We start from the raw sequence: 26483 nt of genomic DNA on the forward strand, positions 1-26483 counted from the left end.
GAGCTTCCACCGAAAAAGGGAGAAAATACCCACCAGGACTGGCTATGCATGGCACAAAGAGTATACATACCAAAGGCAAAAACAAAAGCAAAAAAGCCAAGTTGCGTACTTATAATTGTGTGTTATATTGTGTGCCGTTGTGTGGGTGGCTGGGTTGTAGGGAAGCTCATATGGAACGGTAGAGGGGGTATATATCGTTGTATTATGTGCTTTTGGCGCTTAAGTGTAAGCGGTTCGGCAAATATCGGCGCGTAGCGAAGTGTATGGTATCAAATTGCCTCATATAAAAGGGAACAGTGCCGGCTGTGTGGGTCAGAACGGCTTTCGAACGCGTAAGTGCAACACCTTTATGTTGGATTCTTGTTTGGTTGTGTATTATTTTTGGTGATTTTTTTTGTGGTGTGCTGACGCTTGAATGCCAAAGCGATGTGAGAGCAAAAGCTAGAAAGAGAGAGAACGATCGTGCGAACGTGTATACATGCAAGCGCGATTATAAATGAAAATTTGAAAACTTACTACAGCTATCTTGTAAATCCCAAAAACTGTATAATAAGAATACAAAATATATAAATGTGTATTTTTTTTAATAAATTAATTGAAGTAATTGTTAAAATAAGTGACATTTAAGTTAAATGGCAAGTGATAATGAAAAATCTGAACAAACAAAAACTTACCAGAAAAAAGTGTGTGCCATGAAGGACAAAAGGATTACGTAATAGACACTTGTGGATTACTCAATATAAAATTAAAACAGCAAATAAAATAAATCAGCCAACCACTAGTGGAGTACATCATGGAAAAAAAATTGCATGACCCATATGACTTCTATAATATATTTATTTTAATAAAAAAAAACTTAAGCAAAATATGCTTATGAATTTGCAAAATATTTACACTGGTTTTATTTGATGAATTATTTATAATTGCATATGATAAATTACAATTAGTGCGTGAAAAGTTCATTGCTAAGGAAAACTGCGAAATAAAAACAGCTGTGTACGATTTGAATTAATGCAATTTGGTGCAGTCTTCAACTTGAAATGTATAGATAAATGAAGCGTTGCGAGTTAAGATTAATGATAAATCATCTGTGGCGGTAGAGACAATTTAAGCGATTCGCTTTGAATAAAAAGAAGAAAAACGAAAAAAAAAATTGGAAAACTACTCAACTTAGAGTAGGGCTCCTTCGAAAATAAATGGAAAAAAATTGCAAAAAATATAAAATAATGGAAAAATTTTCTGATAAATTAATTTTGGACCGAAATTTCAAATCAATTCAGGTTATGTTAAGCTATCAAATGGTCTTAGCTCCATGCAATGAAAATCGGTTATATAATCATTTTGAGTAATTTACCTATAAATAGAACAAATCATTAAAAAAAACTTTTATTGAATTTGCTTTTTAACTACGGCACTAAAGTTTAAGATTTTTGAAAATATACTGAGTTTTAAAATATAAAACAAAAGCAAGTTAAAATGCATACGTAAGAAACTAGGCTGTCAAGAGAAGCAGGAGAAATTTATTGAAGGTGCAATTTTACTTTTTTTCTGAAAACGGAAAATGTGCTGCCCGAAGCCAAGGCCAAATGCAAAAATAAACAATAATCAGACCTGTTGAATTTCCATTAGCTTTGATAACTAATCATTCGATTGACTCTTTCTAATTTCAAAGATTAGTTTCTTTTTTTACATAACATATCTTTTATTAAAAAACACAAAAATAATAATAAGTTTCATTTCATGATTACAAGATTATTTTGACCTGTTGCTCATTTTTAGCTTTTTTAAAATATATAATTGAAAGGTCAAATAAATAAAAGTAATTATAAAATCACAACATAATTATTTTCTTATATATGTATGATTATTCATTATTTTTTTAATTTTTTAACAGTTAAAATTGATGCTTAATATATAAAAAAAAGTGAAATAAACTAAAGAAATTAACAATCACACACATGATTATCCAAATATTTTGAAATATTAGGCTAATAAATGATTATGTTATTTTATTTGCTAAATGTTTGCTATTTTTAAAATAAATGAAGAAAAAATATAATCAAAGAAAAAAATATTAAATTAATCATCTAAAATTTATTACAATAATATTTTCAGTTATTAGTCAAACTTTATAATTATTTCAATTATTTGTTTATTTTTAATTATTTTACCAGTAAGTCAAGAAAAAATATAATCAAAGAGTCGAAAAGTAAAAACAATTACGAAATAACAAAATGTTTATATTGGCATATTTTAAACTAGTACTATAGTTTACTATTTTTCAAAAAATTAGGAAAATTGCAACAAAAAAATAAATAAATAAAAGTATTGAAATAACCACAACAAAACTTATTATTATCTTAATTATTTCAAACAAAGCAACTATTTTATTTACTTGATTATAATTAATTAATTTTCACATAAGAAAGCAATATTTAACAGATAATTTTTTTTCAAGTTAAAATGGTATAACAGCTAAATGATTAAGAGAAGAATTGCAATGAAGTTCTATATTCTTGTAGCATATTGGTCCTGACTTTATTCAATTTTATACCAGCATGTTAACTGTCAGTCACGGCATTATTCTTTATACGTTATACTTTTAAATTGAAATAAAAACTGAAAATAATAATTTATTAAAACTAATCATGAAATTGCAAACACCTATTGTTCTCTTTTAATTAAATTAATTATTTATAATGAAAAATTTACAAGCTGCGTGTTTTAATCATTTAATTAAATTTTTTCTAGCTTGAATAGATAGTTGCTTAAAACGCCTGTTTTATTTAATTTGTATGGCAAAATGGTTAGCGATGATAAGTATGAGTACCTTATTAAGGATTTGTTGAATCAACAGGTTGTATATGATACAAAAAATTATTCAAATTGCGTCATACAACAAAATGTTAAGAAAACACAGCCATATTTTTTTTTCTATTCCAAAAATGACTCAATTAAAGTCAGTTCTGAGTAAATCAAATTTGAGATGTATATTTATGAGTAACTTCCTTTAACAAAGTAAAATTATTTATTTATATATATGTTATATTATAAAGAATGAATAATTATGTCAATTTCACACAGAAACTTAATAGAATCACAATTTCGTTTAATTATATAATTAATTTTTCGTTTCACACAGGGCCTGTGTTCATTAACGAACATCTGTCAGCAGCCCTAACAAATATTATTCTTTTTACAAAAAATAGTTAAAATGGATAGCAACCCCCTCTCTTTAACTTTAAAGACAATGAAAATAAACTGCATGGGTAACATTCATTGCTGTTACACCTAATCCGATATGTGACTATATTTAAAAAAGCGATATTACCTTTTGCTGCATATGCTGCAAAAATAAATTTTTACATTTTTCTCATAATTTTCTATTTTTGGTAATTAATTGAAAATTATTTATTTTTGTTTGTCGTTTGTTACGTTGATAATATAATCAGAAATAGTAAGCACAACCGACTAGATTTTTCACCCCATTAGGCATTCAATAAAGCAATAATGAAATAAGATTGAGTTCAATAAGGACTTTAATGTAGAAAACCCGGCTAATTATTTCATTAGGCCTCTGTCTCAAATTGGCACTATTTAACTATCTTTTATGATTGTCAGGAGTTTGTAAGTTATGTGCAACATTGCACATTCGTTAAAGCATTTGCTGAAATAAACCACCTTAATCTTCTAATAGATAGGCTCATAGACTCAAAATTCAATTACACAATGCGACAAATCAACTTTTTCTCTGGGTATTGGACCAAACCAACTTTTTTGAGGAGATTGAGGCTTAGGTATAAAAAGTACTATCTCCGTTTTCCGAAGTTAGCCTCCAAAAAATAGATGTCGGCTTTCGAAGTTTGAAATTCTACATTTCGAAATTTTATTTTGGAAATGGGTTAAAAAAGTAAAAATGTGGCCGTGGTCCGCTCTTTTCCCTTATTTGAAGGGTTGAATTCTTTTTTTTTTTTTTGAGAAATTTAGTATAACAGCTGTTATACGAGATGAAAAGTCAGATAGTCCCATGATAGTGGCTAGTACATTCATGTCTGCACATTCTCTGCACTGAAACTGTTCGTACTGTAAGTTTTCAAAAAAACAATTAAACAATTCAAATAAAAGAAAAAGGCGAACCACGACCACATTTTTACTTTTTTAATTTGCTGAACGCGTTAACAAAAAAAAAATAAAATTTCGCAATGTAGAATTTTGAATTTCGAAAGCCGATATCTATTTTTTGGAGGCTAAATTCGAAAAACGGAGATAGTACTTTTTATACTTAAGCCTCAATCTCCTCAAAAAAGTGGGCCTGGTCCAATGCCCAGCCGGCTGTTGCACAAAGTTATTATTGTTATACTTATAAATTTCGTGGCTAGTTAGTCAAGTTATATATTACTTAAAGTCTACGGGTTTATGAATGTAGCTCAATTTATTTGTATACTTTTAAATCTGAGAACATGACACCGGACACTGCCTTCTGGCCTCATATGCCTTTAAATTAGGCTTGGTCAGTCATAGCAGATGTAGAAAGCGCGGGTTGGAGAAAGAAACGACCTAGCACGTTTTGTGCGCGTGCCCTGCTCTTGCCAGGCTAAGACTCCAGCTATTAGGAGTGATACAGATGTCAGATCTAGAAGCAGCAAGTTGCATAGGTCGTAGAAGGCCTCTAGTATTTACCAAGCGGACGGAGTTATTTAAGAATAGGGCTGGGACTATCCGCATATTCGAATATCCGGATATCCATACGGATATCCTTTGACACGGATAAAATCCGGACGGCATGGATATCCGGTTAATATTCGTTTGTGGAACTATCCGGATATCCGGATTTATGAAGATCCGGTTGATAACCGTATTTATGGATATCCAATGTAAACAATAAATTGATTTACCATATATGTTTATTTAACGTTAATAACAATAAATTCGTGGGGCATTTAACTCAATTAACAGCGTTTTTTCACAATATAAACAAATGGCACTGTTCTTATTTTCACTTGTTTGTAAAATTGTACCTTTTTAATTTTTGACGTTAATTTAATAATCTACAAACATATTTTGTGAATAATTTTTCGATGTTTGCTTCATTCAAGTCTGATATGCAGATATTCAACTTCTATATTCCAGAATCCGGACATACGAATATCCGGATTTTCCTTTTACGTATCCGGATAGCCGAACAGCGGATATCCGGATTTCCCATTTATGAATCCGGATAGCCGGATTTTTTGATTAACTATTTGGTTATTCGAAAATCCAGTTTATCCGGATAGTTAAAAAATCCTGATGCAGTTCACAGCCCTATTTTAGAACATATGTCCTGGTTTTTGATAGGGTTTTTAGTTTGGTCGTTAAACAAACTTCTGGTAACACTACGGACTCATTCAGTCTATGTGTGTTCCTCATGGACCGGCCAGTTCAACCTAACCCAAATCTGAGGACAACTGTGGAGTCAAAAAATGCAAGAGTAAAATTTTGTTCAATTACTTGAATAGCTATGAGTTAGAATTATGAGTTGGAATTATTTCATAGGCGAAATAAATTTGAGTTAAATCATGTTCAAATAGTTTTGATTATTGTTATTAGTAGGCCGGAAGCACTGCGACCCTTATTAAGATAGATTGTGCTTGACCTTTCAGTGCAAGTGGACCTTACCGCAAGTGGAGACTTTTAATGTTTTTAAGTACTTCTTCAGGCTTTTTACTCCATATCACTTAGGGATTAAGAGCCACGCCTATATGGGAGAGTCTCCGCCTTGCCAGAGCGACATATTTGCAAAGAATGTGAACCGGCATTTAATCATGAAGCTTACAAAAGCAAAGGATTTGTGTCATGATATCCCATGTTATAACTCGCTTCAAAATTTGATAAACACAATTAGAATTAAAGACGTATTAGCGATGCTAACCCATTTCCAACAGCTGTTTTCCAAGGCGTACCACTTCGTAGTAGTCAAAATGAAATGGCTTGATATGTTTAAGGAGAGTTTCTAACAATACATGAAAAACTTGAAATACCGTAGGGATTTCAAATATATCCAACAAATTTTAAGGTTTTTGTCACGGGTTGGACAAAGCTAGTTAATGCTTAATACAAATTGAAGCAGAACAAAAACATGTTGCAAACCGACAACCAATAACACGGCAATGTCATAACTGACTTTTAGTTACAAAAGTTACCTATTAAACCCCCTGACGTCATGCAAATTTGCCATAAAAGTAATCAGCGCTCACTACTTTTTGGCTGTGAAATCATGCAGGGGTAGGTAGGTAGGTTGAACTGAAAAACCCTATCAAAAACCAGGACCTATGTTATAAAATAACTCCGTCCTCTTGGCAAATACTAGAAGCTTCCTAGGACTTAAGCCACTTGCTGCTTCTAGATCTGACAGCTGTTTCACTCCTAATAGCTAGAGTCTTAGCCTGGCAAGTGCAGGGCACGAGCACATAACGTGCTCGATCGTTTCCTCCTCGAACCCGCACTTCCGACATCTGCTATCACTGACCAAGCCTAATTTAAAGGCATGTGACGCCAGAAGGCAGTGTCCAGTCAGAATACCCGACATGAGTCTACAGTCCTCTCTTTTTAATGATAGAAGCTACTGTGTTAGTCTAAGGTTGTAAGACCTACACATAATCTTCGACGCTTTACAGCCCCGAGCTTGAACCCACGCCTTTCCCGCTTGGTCGATCATGTGCACCTCCCGCCTTCGCTTAATCTCGCACAATCTAATTGGGACGTCTACGGAGCAAGCTCAAAGGATGCGCTCTTTTTAGCTAGTTCGTCCGCTTTTTCATTCCCATCTATTTCCATATGCCCTGGGACCCAATATAGATGTATGCTTTTGCCTGTCCCGATTCTCTCCTGAGATTTATTACACTCTAACACGCATTTAGATGCTGTGATATGCGAGATTATTGCCTTAATTGCTGCTTGACTGTCAATATAAAAGTTAACACGGTTGCAGCTTAAGCTATTCTCCTCCAGGGTTTCTACTGCTTTGGTTACGGCTAATATTTCCGCTTGGAAAACGCTACAGTAATCCGGCAGCCTGTAGGATATGCTTATTTCCGGATCAGCGCAGTATACCGCAGACCCTACTCCTTCCACTTATTTGCCTCGTCCGCCATTTGCGCACCCTTGCGCCAACCGTCCACCTCTATTGTGGCCTTAAGATCTCCCTCGAAGCGCAGATAGGGAATCATGTAGTCTGTTCGTCTTGTGATTGATGACGCTATACTACTATGGCCATATGGTCGGCGCTCAAGCTGCCCCAAAGCACCGAGCTTGGTTGCGGTCGTTAACGCTTTGTTCTTTGCTACCAGGTCTACAGGTGGGATGTGCAGAATGGCATACAGTGCAGCCGTCGGGGTTGTTTTCAGGGCTCCCGTAATGCTAAGCATCGATAGTCTGCATACCCCCCCCCCCCCCCCCCACTAATTTTTTGAGGCATGTTGTTTTTTGTATGGCTTTCCACCAAACAAGAACTCCATAGTATAGAATAGGGCTTACAATCGCTGTAAAACCCCAATGAGAAAGAGAGGGCGTTAGGCCCCACGTACACCCCAGCATTCTTTTACATGCATAGAGTGCCGTTGAGGCCTCCTTGACCCTCTCCTCCACGTTGAGCTTCCATGACAGCTTACTGTCTAGGATGATTCCTAGATATTTTGTGCAAGGTTTCTCCTGTAAGGTCAACCCTCCTAACTTAGGCCTGGTCCAATTTGGGACCTTGTATCTCTTTGTAAATAAACCCATATCCATCTTCTCCGCATTGACTTTCAACCCGACATTAGATGCCCAGGTATGAATATCCCGAAGCGCCCGATCCATCAAAGAACTAATCGTTGGAAGGCACTTTCCACTTATGACAATTGCAATGTCATCTGCGTAAGCCGTAAGTTTTACGGGCCCCTCATCGAATTGCCTGAGCAGTTGGTGGATGACCAGCGTCCACAGAAGAGGTGATAGCACCCCTCCCTGCGGCGTGCCCCTGTCCACTGATTTCGTGGCCTCGCACAATCCCCATTGTGATGTAATCTTTCTGCAATTTAACATGCAGTCGATTCATCTGATTAAAGCAGGATGTACTTTAATGTAATTAAGACCATCCATAATCGCCCATTTTGCAACATTATTGAAAGCCCCGGCAATGTCCAAGAAGACTCCTTATATTCCAGGGATTTCTCATAATGCAGGGGTAACCAACTCTGACTTTTTTCGCAAAAGAAAAATAGTCAGCTCCTTTCAAAGAAAATAGTAAGATAATAATGCACACTAATTTGTTTGATTTATTTGAGATCAAATTATAGCTAACTCGTAGTTCGCTTCTGTTCCTGTCGGGTGCAACTAGCTTTTGGCAAGAATATTAATCTTGCTTTTTATGAGGCGACGGTAATGATAATGATTGAAATTTGTCAAGCCACGAAATGGATTGCTCTCAAGAACGAGAAATAATTGTTTCCTTATTTTTTCGTAACAGCCATTCTGTTGGTAATGTACCCACTGTTGAACAAGATGTCCAATCGAAAAATTGATCAGACTACAAGCCACGAAAACGATTTGATGATGTTCTCTTTAAAAGTGTAGGAAGTGTATCAGTTGTTAGCTATTTACCGCGACTTACTTGACGTAACCCAAACTCAATATCAACGAAGAGGGGCCAAGAAAAGAAAACATATCAGTTTTAAGCAAAAACTAATGTTTGCTACTGTTTGTTTTTCTTCTTCTTTTGATACCGATAAGAAAACTTTTAAAAAGGTTTGGGGGTACTTTATCGATGTTGATGGTCCTTTGCAGCAACATTAACCGTCCTGTGCATAAATGGGTACCCGGGCACCTTTTGCATATTCAAAAGCCATTTTTAAATAATCTACAAATAGAAACGAGGTAAAATTTGTTGGCATCGTATGGGAATAAGTTTTCTACAAAGAGGAGAGAAAATGTTTCAAATATAATATCATAAAGATGATTTTTTTAATAAATTAGTTTTTTATTACTAGTTCTCATGGCTGGGATACCCAGGTACCACTAGTAGTTCTCACGTATGAACTGCCTTGTGGTACCCATGTACCCAGCCATGCAAACTAAGAAGAAAAATTATTCATGAACAGGACGGTTAAGGTAAATATGACAGGTTGGTCTTCAGCTACCTTCTTTCGTATGGATTTTCCACGGATATATGAGGTTGAAGAGTGCGCTGGCGATCCCTCATTAGTAAGAGTTTCGCGTTTAAACAACTATAGTACTTTTTTCACCAATATTTTGCAACGGGATTAACTTTATATATATTTCCTATCTACTCCAGAAAGAAAATGTATTTCTATTTAATTTAAATGAGGATCTAGTTTTGAATCATAATTTTTCTGAATACATTTCTATCTTATATTCAAAATTAAAAAATAATGTTTCAATTATAGAAAAAAATACAGTTTTCATTAAAATTATTGTTTTAGGCCTTCGAACCTGGAATCCTTTATCAATTGCCTATAAAACAAAAACAATTGTTTATAAAATTATATACAATAAAAAAAATTAAAATAGTTATTTGCTTCGAATTTTTAAGCTTTTCACACATTTTTAACTCAGTGTTTCCCAAACTGTGTGGATACATATATTAAATATGTACATATATAAAATAGATTTTGTAAAAATAGAATATTCTCAGAAACAATCGAATAAACTCACACGACTGAATTTAAAAACCAAAAACCAAATTACTGCAAGCAGCAACATATTTAGCGAAACGAACATTTTGAGATACTACATGTATATATATATGTGTAGCTATATGTATTCACTAGCAATGCCAAATAAAAGCTGGGCAATACACAATAAAAATTTTGAAAAACGTGTTGTGCGACAAATGAATTTTTTTTTTGTTTTTGCCTGGTAATTTTGCAGGGTTTGTCTTGAATACATTTGTTCGTACCTGTTTGCAAAAGAAAACATTTTCGAAAAGCTATAAGAAAAATAAAAAAAAACTTCCATAAGACGTGTAGAGCCTAGCTACCTAATCACAGGAAAAAGCGAAACACGCAGCAAAGAAACATACAAACAGGCATACATATTTACATTTGCCATATGCATTATCAAATCAAGCAAGGTGAAGAGAGAGCGTGATAGAAATAGAAATATTTCTATGTACGCCTCTATATACTACACATAAAGGGACATATGTATGTATGTATGTAAGTAAATGTCGGCGTACTGGGCAACTTTTTGGCGGCGATCAGTCAAGCGACCAGCGGCCGAATAGCTTTCAGAGAAGCTAATGCTCGTGTACTAGAATAGCAAGCTGAATGTAGATATGTATGAAAAAAGGTGTGTATGTATGTGCACAGATCATGGTCGGTTTCGAAATAATGCCGAAACATTTTTTAAAAATAAGGCATTGTGTACTAGAAACTCGCAACTATGCTATGCCATTAGAGAGTTGTTTTTGTATTTTACGAAATTTTTCAATAGTTTATTGCAGGCACACACATAGATACGTATGTACATATGTACATATGTATGCACATTTACACATATGTGCCGTGCTTTCATTTATTCTTTGAGAAAATTTCAATACGACACTTTTTCGCGTTGCCCAATTCATTGCAATCTCGCAACTCGGACGGTTTAAAACAATTCCTCTTGTGCGGATGTGGTTAGAAGGCGAACATTTTCAAATTAATTCAAATTTTTGAAAAAAACGGTTCCTGTTTTTTTTTTTGAAAACGAAAAAGCGAATGGGGAAACATTTGTATTGAATTTTTCTTTAACGAATATCGAATATTTTAAATGAAAAATTAAAAAACAATTTTTTGGAACTAAAAGAGTGTGAATCAAACTTTACACAGCTGAGGGTCAAGCGTGAAGTAAGTGAATGGCGACTTTTAACGGTTGTAATAGTGATAAAAAAAGTTTTTAAATAATTGAAGATAATGCGTTTGTGTTAGAAATTGTGCATTGTATTCATGTTTTACTGCAAATCCTAAAAAAAAAAAAATATATGTATATATATATATATACCTTTTAAGGCAGTATATGTAAATTACTGACGTGAAAATATTTTCAAGTGTTCCAAAGTCTAACTAAAATAAATAAATAAAAGGAATTCGGAATGAACTATAATGTAGCAAATAGCAAAAAAAAAAATTATAAAAAAACAAAAAAAAAAACAGAAAACAAATTGGGAAATCTTTTAGCCTAAATTTTCCGGACGAAAAGAGACAGCCTAAATAAAGATTTTATTATTATGTAATTTCTTTGTACTTTTACTGCCGCTGTACCACATTAAATTTCTTAAACAAGCGCCATTCAAAAAATGAAATAATTTTTTTTCTTTTATTTTATTAATGACAATTCAAAAATTTCAACGCTGCTTGCCAACATTTTTTGCATCTTTTTCAATTTTATTACAAACATTATTAAAATTTTTAAATGAATGGTGTGCCACTTTCTCCACATTTGCAAATTTTTAAAGGATTTACGTAACAACTGCACTACCGCCCCAAAAAGCAACAATCATATAGGCATACATGCCTCACATATGTACAAGCACTCTACATACATATATAGGTATGAGCGAAAAATATTTCAGTATTTATAGAAAGGTATTCGTGGCATAGACAGACCTGCTAACACATACATGCGATTACAATACATGCAAACAAAAAAGACAAATATCTACATATATGTATACACACTTACCGTTCAATTTTGTCTGCGCGATCTGTGCTATCTTTAGAAACCAACCCACACATGTCATACACACACACACACCCTTGTCAAATCTACAATTACAAACACTAGTGCATTGAGTACCGTAACGATCGCGATCGGTGCTGATGATATTTTCTCGCCGCTATTAACTGGTTCACGTTGGCACAAATGCTGATATACCATTGTTGTTATTGTTGTTCACTTTTTATTTTGCCTGAATATCTGCCACCACTGCACACCTTGCACAAATGTTGCTGCAGCGACGCTTAACGTCTTCACTCGCCCCCCAAAACACACCCACATGCAAAATCGTTTCAGTAGCAGCACACACCTGCGAATTATAGTGGCCATTTTTTTTAAGCAACTAGAGCGAGTGACCATAAACGTTCAATGAGAGCATGCGGCGAGGAGAATTTTTCTCGAGGCAGTGAAAATCGAGCGAAAAACTATCCGATTACAAATGCGGTAAAGAATGAAAAATAAATGACATAAATCTTTGACCAATTTAACCGTAGGTGCCCTCTTAAAGGGGGTACATATTAACTCAATCGGTAATTATTGTGTAGTATAAGAGTTTTTTTGCATAACATTTTAAAATCGAACTAAAGTATTAAAAAATAACATGTCTCGGATATTTGGTTTTTGTTTTCTTCGAACTTGACCTAAACGATTTGGTAAAATTTAAATAGGTCAAATTAGTAATTTACCATATGCATATACTAATTACTTCGGCGAATCCATCTCTCTCTTTCATTCTCTCACAAATATGTTTTTTCAATAGCAGCAAATTATTTGTGCATCTCTCTCGCTCACTTACTTGGATGTAACTGACGAGTGGTCTCGTAGCATAATATACAACCATGAAGAAATATTTTAATAATAATAATGATGATGATTTATTTTAGTTGTACATATAGAGCTTATTCCCAAAACCTAATGTTCTGTTAGAATATTGATTGACTGATATAATGATTAATTGATAATCATTGATTGTTTATGAATAGTTTAGTCATTATTTAGTAGTCAATATTCATAAATTTTAAGTCATCAAATAAATTCTGGTAACAATGTGTGACATATTAAGTCTATGTGTCTTTATTTACCGAGCAGTTCAACCTAACCTAAGGTTTTAAAAATTATTTAAAATTAGTTTCTTATAATTTTTATTAAAGTAACGCTTATCATTCGAAAATAGTTATAACCCTTAGGACGGCAATGATTGCTAGAATTTTTCTGCATTAGTTACAGACATCAGCGAGCTTTGCAGGTATTGCAATGTGAACCCACTTACCTGTAATCATATTGAAGTATTAGACAAGCACCTCTATCCACTCAGCTATATGACCGCTCCTGGGGTCAGCTGTGTAGTTTTTGACGAGTTGTCAATTGGTGCCATTTATTTTAATATACTGTTTATATATGTATTTTACGTGATAACAAAAAAGTGAGGAAATCTACCTTGGCACGCTTGGCACTGCTTGGTAGATTCGTTGTTTGTCTTACATACTACCGGATTATCTATGTATCAATAGATATGTCTGCGAGGGTTAATGTGCTTAGAATATACCAGCGATAAGGTATGACTGTCATAAGAGGTGACTAAAATCCAAATCTTGTTCCTGGGTTGTGTTATGTACTTGGGATCCACCACGTATAAGCAACACAAGCCCTGCAAGTGAATGTTTTAAAAACTATATAATTTTTACCTGCGCTTACTCAGTCATTGTTGATAAGACTCTTTCCGTGAGAAACTAGAAAAGACGTACGATGTTCGCCCTCGCTATGATATGAAAATCATGCTTTGTAAGGACCGGCAAAGAAGGCGTATTTTGATCGTCTTCGCCGCAGCTTCGAACAAGGTAATCTGCGTAAAAGGATATACCAACAGCAGACAACTGATAATAAATTAACTTGGCTCTTAAGCATGGTGAGTAAGAAAACTTGTCGACCTGACTGTGTACAGCCGCGGCAATATAGGTTTCCACCGAGCCTGGAACGACAACTCATGAAATAAGGAATGACGTGCTGCTTTGGAAAAGAAGAGGCTGTCTATGGATGGGTACGGTCACAGCAATGTTCGGTGCTTGAGAGAATTATCGTGACGTGAAGAGTTAAGAAAACTGCTTGTTTCGAAAAAGAGAACATGAGGACGAACGACATGAGCTCGAGAAGCTTCTGATGCTGGCTGACAGAAAAAATGCATCAAACTTCTACCAAAATATTGAGCGGATAACGAAAATTCGTTGGAATGAAAATAACAATCTTAAAACTCTGAAATACAGACAGCGAAAACAGTGATAGCCTAAAAATGGAAAATAATTCTTGATAACGTAAAGTTCACTCTGGAAGAAGATAAAGCATGTCGCGTAAGCTTTATTGCCCTGATGTATGCCTCTGAATACAGGACCGTTTTGAAAGAAAATAAGATGGATTTTGGGGTATCGCAGGAAAAATTCTCCGGAAGAATTTTGAAGAAGGTTTATTGGTAAATCGCATTGGGTTTCATCAGGTTTTGATTATAATGCAGGGAATAAAAGTAGTAATGCTATTGTGTTGGGAGGGGCAAGTGGAAAAAGACTTGATTTCTCTTGGTGATCTCAATTGGGATATCTGGAGTGACTTGTAGATTTTACTTTTATTATGCTTTCTAAGACTGTGTTTCGACGCTGAAACCACGAAGAACTGCACCATATTCATTATCAACGCAATGTTTCAGCTCAATTGCGCCAAGAGCGAGTTTTTATCACTGCTAGAAGTGAAGACCGAGAAAATTTGTAGAGTACCAGTACTAGAGTTGTTGGTGCTAACGACGCGCGGCGATGCAATTGAGCTTAAATGTATGACAATTGATGCTAAAGATAATGACAGCATCCCTTGTTATTTAGCTTTTGAATCGGATAAATTAATATTATTTTATCTTTAGCTATTGCACCGCACCTTTCGGTAACCAATGGCCTCGCCTTATTTGCCTTAAGCTGTCGTAAGTGAAATCTTTTAGTCGGTCTTTTTCTCTATTAAATGAAATATTTGCATTGAGCTAGCCAATTGACGTGTTGTTAAAGGAGAGTTCGCGTTAGCCGATTATGATTGGCGATATTTTCCAATAACACAACACTTCGCAGAGTCACAAAATCTTACCGGTTTTTAGTCTCTTTGTCAAGCTGTTGCAATTGAAAAATTAAATTTTAGTTTAGTGCGCCTTATATATAGCACATCACCTCTCTTCCCTCGAACTTTTCTCACTGTCCCTCTCTCAATTTCGAGCTCTGCAATTTCCTGTTACGTTAGCTTCTGCATAGTCACGAAATTTACTTATTAGAACTTAGAAAACAAAACAATAATGAAATTCAAGGAAGTCTTAAAGATTAACAGAAAATTTTAGAAAGGAATTGTTTACGATTATAACTAAATTATAGAAAACAAAACTTCTTGAAAAATCGAAAATTTAAAAAAAGATAAATGTAAACAGCATCCAAAAACCAAATCATTAACGTCGATTAAAATTACTTCAATAAATCAATATCATCTATTATTATTCAAAGAAATGTTTATACCTAAAAATTACAGCAATAAAAGAAAAATTTCTAAAAATGCGTTTTTTTTTTGCTTCTTTTAATTTTACAGGGAAGCAATTGGGCTGAGACGAAACGATAAACTTCATTCTAATACTGAAAGGAAGGATAAAATTTGCAAAAACTTCGACTTTTGCACTCAAGCCCCAACTCTCGCTCGAGTTTTATAGATATTATATTTAATTTACGTTTTCTGTTAAGAAAAAAGCGAATCTTTAACCAAGATGCCGAAACCGATTGCTAGCCAGGAGGATGAAGATCCCACGCCATACTTGTTCGTATCTTTGGAACAAAGACGTATCGATCAATCGAAACCTTATGACTCCAAGAAGAATTGTTGGGTGCCCGATGAGAAGGAGGGTTATCTTCTTGGTGAAATTAAAGCCACCAAGGGTGATATTGTCTCCGTTAGCTTACCCGGTGGAGAGGTAAATTATGTGTTAGCCAATTAATGCTTTATTGCAATTGGTATACAAGAAAAAAATAAAAGAACACGAACACTAGATTATAAAACACAACAACACAAAGTAGTGAAGCGTTGTTGCAAGAAAATATTTAAATGAAATTTCTGAAAATTTTATTTAAATGATTTACCCAAATTTTTTTGTTAGTGTTTAAAAATTAAATTCAAAACAAAACTTTTATGTTTGCTGGGTTGAGCACATATGGTCAAAAATTAAAACTCAGTTGTTGTTGTTTTAACCGACGCGTTTCGACGTTCTTTTTCTCACGTCCCCAGAAGATGACGTGAGAAAAAGAACGTCGAGACGCGTCGAGTAAAACAACACCAACTGTGTTTTAATTTTTGACCATATGTGCTCAACCCAGCAAACACAAATATCATAAATTGGTCCATCTATAAATACAAAACTTTTATATTTAAAATTGGAAAGCAAATCAATTGGAAGCGTAATTGCTCTTATTAAATTTTTATAGTTGAACTTAATTTCAAGTAATCATTAACATAAACTTTTTATTTAATAGATAATCTAAGTTTTCTTTAAACTTAAAACTAACAAAATGCGGCTAGAATTTTCGATATTCTAAGTTAAAAATTACAAATTCTTATATTTTAACTTTTTTTATATCAAAAAATAAATATAGACCAAGGACTTTAAAGCCGATTTGGTTGAAAAAACGAACCCTCCGAAATTCGAAAAAGTCGAAGATATGGCTGATATGACTGTGCTCAATACGCCTTGCGTCTTGCACAATTTGCGACAACGTTACTACGCCAAACTGATCTACGTAAGTTCGCTAAGAAGCTGACACTAATCAAGCTTTCTTTTTTCTCTCTCTCTCTCTCACTCACTACTTATACTTGTAAAATAATCACGCGTAAAATTTAACAAAACAAAAAATGGCGGTAACTTAACTGAATTTATGTAAATATTAACTCCAAAAAATATATAAATAAATAAAAAATCGGTTATAAATTTGGATAAAATAAATTTTAAATAAAATGAAAATAAAACACAATATGCAATGCTAATTAAAAGACGAAAGACTTCAAGAAAGATCAGCTTCAACAAGTCAATCCTCCAAAATACGAAAAAGCTGAGGATATGTCTAACTTGACATATTTGAACGATGCCTCTGTACTCCATAACTTGAGACAGAGATACTACCACAAACTCATCTACGTAAGTAAGATTGGCTGCGGTTGAAAGTTGTTGAAATTGTTAGTGCCCCCACAAAATGAAAATTGGCTATGTTTTGCTTTGAATGCTATTCTTTGTTTATTGTAGTTTTGTCTTTTGTATTTGATCTTATATTTATTATTTGAAGTTGTATTTAGTGGTAGTGAGTTGTAAATATAGTACATACACACACATACTTCATAATTCACATAAAAATATCATCACCACAATATTGGCATATTTAAAAAAAAAAAATTGTGTGAAGTAACATAAATCATTTAAGCAGCTGACTCATACATTTATGTTTTAGACGTTATTGTTTGAAGCTTTTTCCAACCAAAATAATGCATAATTTATTTAAAGGAAAGCAAATTGCAACACCAGCAAACAAGTGATAAAACTAATATTGTTAAAATTATTTTAGAAAATTTTCAAAACACAAGGAATAGATGTCATTGTTTTAACTTAGGCTGTAATGGTTTCCGACCACAGATATACGCATGTGTGTGAGAAAAATCCAAATATGTAAACATTTTTTTACACGACAGCTCCAGTCCACCATGATTCTTAGTTTAGGATTTAAGTGAAATTTCAGAGAAACTAATAACATTTGATAAAATTGATAAAAAAGCATAATTTGGATCCAATGTAAACAATAAATAACTGTTTTCAAATCTTTTTTTTTTTTGAATATTTTAATTATACAATATAAAACTATATTTCTTCCGTACATTCAGGTGTGATTAATTTTTAATATTTTGCATTTGAAAATTTTCCTTGAAAAGCAATTATAAAATCGGCCGAAAATGGCTATTTTCTTAAGAATGCTCGATTAGTCCTTTTACAAATGATATAATCTAGAATTAATTTTTAAATAACACAGCCGTCAACATTTTCTCCTTAAAAAGGTAGAAATACATAAAAAAGAAGGATTCCTTCATACTTTTGTTCAGAAATTCTAATGAGTACAATTTTTACTTTCTTGGTCAGCAAACATTTTGTGTTATTTGGTTGGTTACTACATTTTACCAGATATTATTGAAAGTGTATTGAATAACTTAAGCTGTTATTCTAATAAAGTATTTAGGTTACATCCAGATTTTTTTCTATTAGGATTTTGGCCCATTAAATCATGTTTTTTAAGAAGAAGTTATGAAGAACCCAGTGAAACTAGAGCTGATCATGAAGAAACAATGTTGACTATAACTGAGTTTCGCCATTTTGGCTACTATTGCCTATTGTCATAAAATTTCAAACAACAAAACATTTTTGAAAAGAAAGGTCAAGAAATTAAAAGTAGGCCCCTGCAAATATTTAAATTGTCATATTTCACTTCTGAGTTTGAGCACAGTTTGGCAATCAATATAGAAGTGAAACAATTTTTCTATCGAGTAACAAGAAGTAGGGTGGTACCTTAAACAGTTTTAAAACAAGAGATATATGTTATAACAAAGGTCCGAGTTCCGGACCGGCGATTTCCATAGTAACCATACAATTCTTTTGGACTTGAAACGGTTTTGAATCCAAAAAAACTATTACAGAAATATGTTTTAAAGTTCCATAAAATTTGGCATGTATTAATGATATTACACTTCTGATCCATTCAAGTGTAAAAAAAATGTAGAAATCAAATACATTTTATTAACTTAACTAGTGGCCTTCCTTGATATTGAAGGAGCCTTCAACTATATAAGCCCAGACGCCGTCAATAACGCCTTGACGGATCTGGGCGTAACCAGGTCCCTCGTGGGACTAATCGATCAACTACTCAGGGGAAGGAAAATACTTTCATCCATGGGGAAGTCTGATAGAATACGATATGTCACAAGGGGAACGCCTCTGGGCGGGGTTCTTTCCCCGCTCTTATGGAACCTAACGGTGAACTCGTTATTACGAGACACACGCTGGGGTGGTGGCAAGGTTGTGACATATGCGGACGACCTAGCTATTGCTTATAGGGGCAAATTCCCGCAAACCTTGTGTGACTTGATGCAAATAGCACTGCGGGAGGTTTCCTCGTAGGCCTCCAGATGCGGACTCAGCGTCGATTCAGACAAGGCGAAACTTGTTCTATACACCAAACGGTACAAAATACCACAGTTAACCCTATCGGAACTAAACGGAGTGCGCCTTAATCTGGCCAATAAGGCTAAATTCCTAGGCGTAGTTCTGGACAAAAGGTTGAACTGGAAAGATAATATTATCCAGCGCCAGAAAAAAGCATATACCGCTTTATACACGTGTAGAAGAGCCATAGGCAAAAAATTGGGTCCAACCCGCAACATTTGCAGATGGATCTACACATCGATTATCCGACCCATACTGCTGTACGGGGTAGTTGTATTGTGGACAGCCTTGGACAAGGCGTCAAACCGAAACTTACTAGAAAAAGTGCACAGATCTAGTATGATCTGCATAAGTGGTGCTCTGAGAACAATGCCAAGCGCTGCTCTTGAAATCATTCTTGACATCCTACCTCTGGATTTAGCTGGATACCGCGCAGCTGCAAAATCAGCCCTGCGGTTAAGAGAATCTTCCAGTTGGAGCACTAAGCCTACACGTCACAGCAGCATACTGTGTAACTACGACTTCCTTCCTCGAAGTACAGACCGGTATGCGAACACAACAGTTGCGGACAGCAACTTTATAGTAAAAATTCCCAGTGTGGAAGATTGGGTGGAGCCGGGCAGGTTCCTGGATACCACAGGCAACATCTCCATATTCACCGACGGTTCTAAGCTGGACGGTAGAACTGGAGGGGTCATCTTTTGAAAGGACCCAGATCTCCAACTTTCCTTCAGACTACCTGATCATTGCAGCGTCTTCCAAGCAGAAGTAGCAGCTATCATGAAAGCCGCGAATCAAATAGGCACACAAAATACCGGCAAGGAAATCTTTATTTTCAGCGATAGCCAAGCGGCAATAAAAGGCACTTCTACCTAACCTAACCTAACTAAAATTATTTACAAATATTTGAATATAATTCATCACTTATTAAAAAAATACACTTTAGAATAGAATCTACACATATTTTGCTAAACAAAATTTACAAAAATTAACCAACTAGCAACTATTCATACAACATCAACACTTTATACTAATCAAATCATATGGTATGCCAATTGTTTTGCTATTTTCAATTTTATTCATTACTTCATCAGTGGATACCCTCACAAAAGCACAGCCAACGAACGGTTATATAAAAAAGTACGGTAATATCAATCAACCAATGAAATGGGTAGATGCGAAAAATATCATGGAAACACTTAAATAAATATTTATTCATATATACATCACACAAAAAAACATACACAAATTACAAAAACAAAAAAATACTGTTAGAACAGGGATCTCAACAGTTATAGACTATCAGCGCTGTTATGGAATCCGATTGTTATCGAAATTGGATTTCAAACCAATGAATATTGCTGCAATGAATTCAAAATATTTTGGTTTGGTAATTGTATTTTATTTCTTTCGTTGTATAAATCTAATTTGAACATCAAAGCAGAAATATAAATCGGTTTCAAATCCGTTTTCGACAATAATCGGATTCCGTGACATCCCTGATAAAAAACCATGTATAAAAGTTACATGTAATGTGAATTTATTCTTATGTTGCCTGATTAAACCTATGAGGTTTTAATATTCAATAATAAGTCATTAAAAATTGTCAGTTAACAAGCTTTCCTTATAAGTTTCTTGTAAGTTTGTAATCCATAACTGTTGGTCATTGTCCTGCTTTGAACCTGCCAAAAAACATCACTACCACGATCACACAACCACATTATACGTAAAGTGTTTCCTGTCAAAGCTGCACGATACAAGGAAATATAATGGCATGCGATATATCGAATTTGTATTTTTTTATGATACTGGAATGCAATAAAAATTATATGTTATTCGACACATAAAACACAAAACACCAAGAAAATAAAATGATATATATATTGAGCTGATCATAAATGCATATTTTAATAAAAAAAAAAAAATATTACATACGCCAAGAAAGCGAACACAATTCAACAAATCATCTTTTGCATTAAGATATACTCCATCACACAAAAACATGAATGGCAAAATTTTTAATTTTAAATATCGTTAAACGTTATTCGTAGTCGTTGAAGTATCTATTTCGTGAAATGAATTTTTCAAAGCAGTTGTAGTACTAACCGTTAGCTAAGTTAATCAGGATTGTTGTAGAATCAATAAACTGTTGTAAGCACAATTGAAATCCATAAAAATGTCGAACTCGGTTTATCGATTTAACGTTTGTATAAAAATTGCTAACATTATCCAAAACTGAATATTTCAGTTTTAATACTGAAAACTGCTTAAATTTTGCATCGTAATACGTTAAAATTTTGATTTCTCAACAATCCTGATTGTAATTTTTCATACTAAAAACTTTCAAATTCATACATATAAAAAACTGATTTGTAGTAGAAAATAATAAGCACAATTAAAAGATGCAAAAGCAAAATCCAGCATTTTTGGAATGATGTTGTGTTTATTTTAAAACAGTCACAAAAGTACACAGGGCTATTCCAAATATATATTTTTTATCGAGAGATTTTCCTCATTCTCAAATAAAGACGTAATGAAATGAGATAAAATTCCTCGAAAAGAATTATTTATAATTGGCATGCGAAGTTTCTGTGACCGTTTAAAATCGACACATTACCAGCTCAAAAAAACCGCATTTTGCTTTTGAATTTTCTAATTGTACAGATTTTTCTCTACAATAATTTCATAACATGCACCACAAAGATCTACTCATATCATTCCATATTGTATGCTCCTTTCTACATTTTGTTTCTCTTTGAAATTTTCTTTAAATTTAGTGAAAAATATTTTTCAAATACATAAATTTGAATTTAACCAATAATTTTTTTTATTTTCCTTTGCACACCTAATACATACATACATACAAATGCAGACCTATTCTGGTCTTTTCTGCGTTGCCATCAATCCCTACAAACGTTACCCCGTATATACCAACCGTTGCGCTAAGATGTACCGTGGTAAACGTCGTAATGAAGTGCCACCCCATATTTTCGCCATTTCTGACGGTGCTTACGTCGACATGTTGACCAATCACGTTAATCAATCTATGTTGATTACTGGTGAATCTGGTGCTGGTAAGACTGAGAACACGAAGAAGGTAATTGCGTATTTCGCAACTGTGGGCGCATCAACAAAGAAGGATGAATCACAAAAGAACAAGGGTTCCCTAGAAGATCAGGTTGTACAAACTAATCCTGTATTGGAAGCTTTTGGTAACGCTAAGACCGTGCGTAACGACAACTCGTCGCGTTTCGTAAGTATTACCTTTAAAAGAAGTGCATAGTGCTTAAATCTTTTACTATTGATATATTTCCTCTTTCACTCACACCTGGCGCTGTTTAGGGTAAATTCATCCGTATTCACTTCGGTCCAACTGGTAAACTGGCTGGTGCTGATATTGAAACTTGTAAGTTTACATTTTTTTACTTGTATATATTTAGCAGTCTTCCTAAAACACTCTCTCTCCCTCTCTCCACTTCTATAATTTCGCGTGCTCTCTCCTCGTAAAGATCTATTGGAGAAGGCTCGTGTCATCTCTCAGCAATCTTTGGAACGTTCATACCACATCTTCTACCAGATTATGTCTGGTTCCGTTCCTGGCGTAAAAGGTATATTAAGAAAGTTTAAATTTTACTTGCATATATTCCTGCCAACAGAGTAATTTGTTTCATCAAAAAAAAAAAAACATCATATAAATCATCATATCGAAGAAAACAAAAACATAAACTAAAGTTTCAAAAATTAGTATTTAAAACAAATATGGTATATACAAAATTTTTATGGATTGATTCGAAAGTAGTTATATTTTCATAAAGTTAGAATATTATTCCAACGTACAATCATGTTGAGTAGTAATTATTTGAAAAATCAACAAAATCAGTATTAATCTTAAGTTTACACTAGTTGCTAAAAGTATAAATACCACATACCCATTCCATATACACCGCGCACAAACTTTTCTGTTTACGATATATAAACTTAAATAATTAAACTATACAAAATTTTTATATAATTTACATATACATTTATTTAATTTAAATAATAATATTTAATTTTTTCAATTTCCATTTTTTTAAATTACAATCGTAAACAAAACACCTTAATCACAAATGTTATACAAAAACAAAGAGTACTGTCTGTTGTCCAATAACATCTACGATTACCACATTGTCTCTCAGGGCAAGGTTACAGTCGCCAGTATCGACGATAAAGAAGAATTCGAATTGACCGATGTAATTTCCCAATATTTTTCTACTATCTATCTTCTTTTTTGTTGTTCAAACAATACTCGTTTGATATTTCGTACTACCATTAACACTATATTTTATATGCTTTTTTATTTTTATTACTTAAAGGATACAGTATAAAGACTTTTTAATGTGGTCGCATATATACAAAAAAATTATTGTTATAAAAAATGTTTGTATATATGCACCGCTCTGTAACAACGTAGTATCAACCCATTCTATTAGTTTTACATATGTTTATGTAGTACACTATTTAGTTAGCGCACCGTTGTATACAATTTTGTAGTACCTACTGTAGTAGTTATCTTGCAGCTTATTTAGTGCAGCGCACCACACAAAGCACCTGCACCCACACAACTTCCAAAATAATCGCGGGCCATGGAAATCAGACAAACATTCCAAATATATTGAGCACAATTAACACAAGCATACATACTTATGTTAATTTGATGAGAGTCTCGCATCGCTAAGCTCTCACTGTTAATAAGGGTATTCATGGAAACAGGAGCGATTAGCGTTAAATTGATAATGAAAATAAAACAAGAAAAAAGATTCAACATAGTTATTTTTTATAAACTGCAAAATACCACATAAGTAAGAACATTGATTTAACAAAATATTTACATTTTGGTTAACGCTAATCTCTCTTACTTTTAAAGTTATAAATACCCAATACATTATGCATACATATATACACTTTTCCCTATAAAATAAATATCTTTTTAAACAATTTTTATTATTTATTTCATTACCTCCTGCATGAAAAAATCGTACAAAACTGCTTTCATATGAAAATCTCAATACATGAACACACCACCCACTACAAATCTACACTCATACTTATTATTTTATGCCAATACACGACACGCATACACTTTGCAAAAAATTACCACTATCACAATCCTTCTCCACCACAACCTCCACCACACCAAACAATAAAAATCGCAGAATATTGCTTGCTATCGAAGAACATATACGATTATCGTATTGTATCGCAAGGAAAAACAACCATACCCGGCGTTAACGACGGTGAAGAGTGGCAAATTGTTGACGTAAGATACACTCTTGTGAAAAATAAATGAAATTTCTAAATGTTACTGACCAGTAAAAACAAACAACCACTAAAATGCGTAATCTGTCAAAATTTGTACAAAAAAGCGTATGTTTTTACATCAAAAAAACTAGAACTACTGACAAAAAATATTCACAAATATAAAACTCTAATTACGCGCAAAAAGTTTTGAAAAAAAACACTTTAATACTTCTAATATATCTAAAATACTACTCAAAAACATATATTTAAACTTTAAGTAATAAGTAATGAATTTACAATGTACAGCAAAAATTTTGCAAATGAGTATCCATCGTAAAGTAGAAATAAACCCTGTGAATCAAATTTATAGTCTTCCTCAGCCATTTTTATCTGCACCGTTCTCTAACATCAAATTTTGGATGAAAAATCCTTCCCAAAAAAATTAGATCTAATTCTCAAATCGTAGAAATTCTAGTACACCAATCGACACAAACTGCACATCTCTAATATGATTCCAATGTGAATTGCATTTGCACTAGTTTACACATATTCCTTCCCGACTCTATAACTGGTTATTTTCAAGTGGTCGGTCGATAAATACCTTACTTAAGTAGACTAAATGTACCCACAGTATTGGATTTAGGATATAGTCTTTTAAAATTCTCTCAAGTAAAGATTAAACTGATTATCTAACGTGCCAATAAAAATGGCTCTAACATGAAAGATTATGTTTGCTTGAATTTTTACAACTTGTTACAACATTTTGTAAATAATCTATTTTTACATCGCTGTAAAATTGTATAAAAAATTTTCGAAAGATATAGGTGTAGGGGAAATATAAAATATTAATCTTCTTGTAAAACCGAATATCAATATATATTTAAGATACAAAACCTGTAGCACACCAAGATTTTGTAGACGTGATTCGAGCACCTCATCAACCCGGACTATCAGTATGTTGAGCAAAAGTTAGCTGTCCCCTTTTACAAATTACCATGGTTACTCTGTTGTAAAATAAAAACTATAAAAATTGTTACGCAGTGTCTTTATTTAACACTTATCTAATATTAACGGCGTTTATTAAAATTATAACTTTTATTAATTTTTAAAAACTAAAAAAATTTAAGAGCAAAGCCAAAAGCAACGCTCGGAATTATGTAGGTCCAAATGTTATCTTCTTCTCTCACACTGTTGTAGCTTGTCAACATGAATTGTCAAAGTCAAACAGCTGATAAAGCTGTTATATAACATTTAATGTTGTCGTCACTGTTATAACAGAAATATAATTATTCCTTTTACCACACTTCTACTCTCACTCAAACACTCAATCTCTAACTTTCTCTTACCTTAACATAATACAATACACTCCTAACAATTTACTCATAATCTTGCCACTTCTGACATCGCTTTCTGTAGTAAATGCTGCTGTTGTATATATTAAAGTAGTACTATATGTATATTGTTAAATTTTACTGTTTATAAAATTACTTATATACAATTTGCTATAATAGTATTTTTATTAGATATATTTAAAACAAAATTTGTTTCATAGAAAGAAAAGTTTCTAGGCATTATCTTTAAGAATAATACAGCCACAGGCTTCATAAAAAATCAAAAGACACAACACATCAGTGAAAAATATTATGTATGAGTATTTCAGGTTTGGGTTGAGACACCATTCACGCAATTTTTCCATGTAACATTTTTTTTATTACAAACAATAAAAGTTCAGTAGGCACCTTCACAATACCACCTGCAGTCATAACAATCAAATTTCCATTTTTACCACTCAATTTCCAAACAGTCAACACACATTCTTTGACATTTGCATTTGAGCAAATTCACTCATTACTCTTTTATATATATTGTATCCTCACTTTTTTTCTACCATGAAAAAAAAAAATGTAAACTAGAGATGACATTTTTGTCGAATCATATTGGTGATTATCCTGGTATATGCCAGGGTAAAACAAGGATAGCCGGTGTCAACGATGGCGAAGAATTTGAATTGACAGATGTAAGTTGTTGTTAGTCTGTTATGTGATTTTATGCCCCTTCCTAGTTTTTATTGAAATATAAAAAAACATTCATGCCGATATACCCCTTTTTTAAGAAATACAATACCATATTTATCTTCTGTCTTTCTCTCACCATTATATTCATCTCTATGTTCTTATAAATATATATGCCGTTCTATATTAATTTTTGGATA

General features: G+C 33.3%; 1 protein-coding gene across 47 annotated transcripts in view; it reads left to right on the plus strand.

Moving 5' to 3' along the window:
- Positions 1-315: 315 nt before the first annotated feature.
- Positions 316-26483, plus strand: part of Mhc (myosin heavy chain) — a 75126-nt gene continuing 48958 nt past the window's right edge. For 17 of the 47 annotated variants that reach the window (XM_067766851.1, XM_067766816.1, XM_067766819.1 and 14 more), the window contains exons 1-6: positions 10606-10865; positions 15337-15712; positions 16784-16927; positions 21864-22244; positions 22334-22397; positions 22501-22599. In XM_067766851.1, coding sequence (XP_067622952.1) covers positions 15509-15712; positions 16784-16927; positions 21864-22244; positions 22334-22397; positions 22501-22599 — 892 coding nt within the window. In that variant the 5' untranslated portion in view covers positions 10606-10865; positions 15337-15508. Of the gene's footprint in view, positions 333-10604; positions 10866-15336; positions 15713-16388; positions 16533-16783; positions 16928-21863; positions 22245-22333; positions 22398-22500; positions 22600-23119; positions 23224-24186; positions 24291-26483 lie in introns of those variants that run through there. The other 30 variants (XM_067766812.1, XM_067766830.1, XM_067766820.1 and 27 more) reach the window with 10 other exon arrangements.

This window comes from Eurosta solidaginis, chromosome 2 (assembly GCF_040869045.1).
Source record: "Eurosta solidaginis isolate ZX-2024a chromosome 2, ASM4086904v1, whole genome shotgun sequence".
NCBI lineage: Eukaryota > Metazoa > Arthropoda > Insecta > Diptera > Tephritidae > Eurosta > Eurosta solidaginis.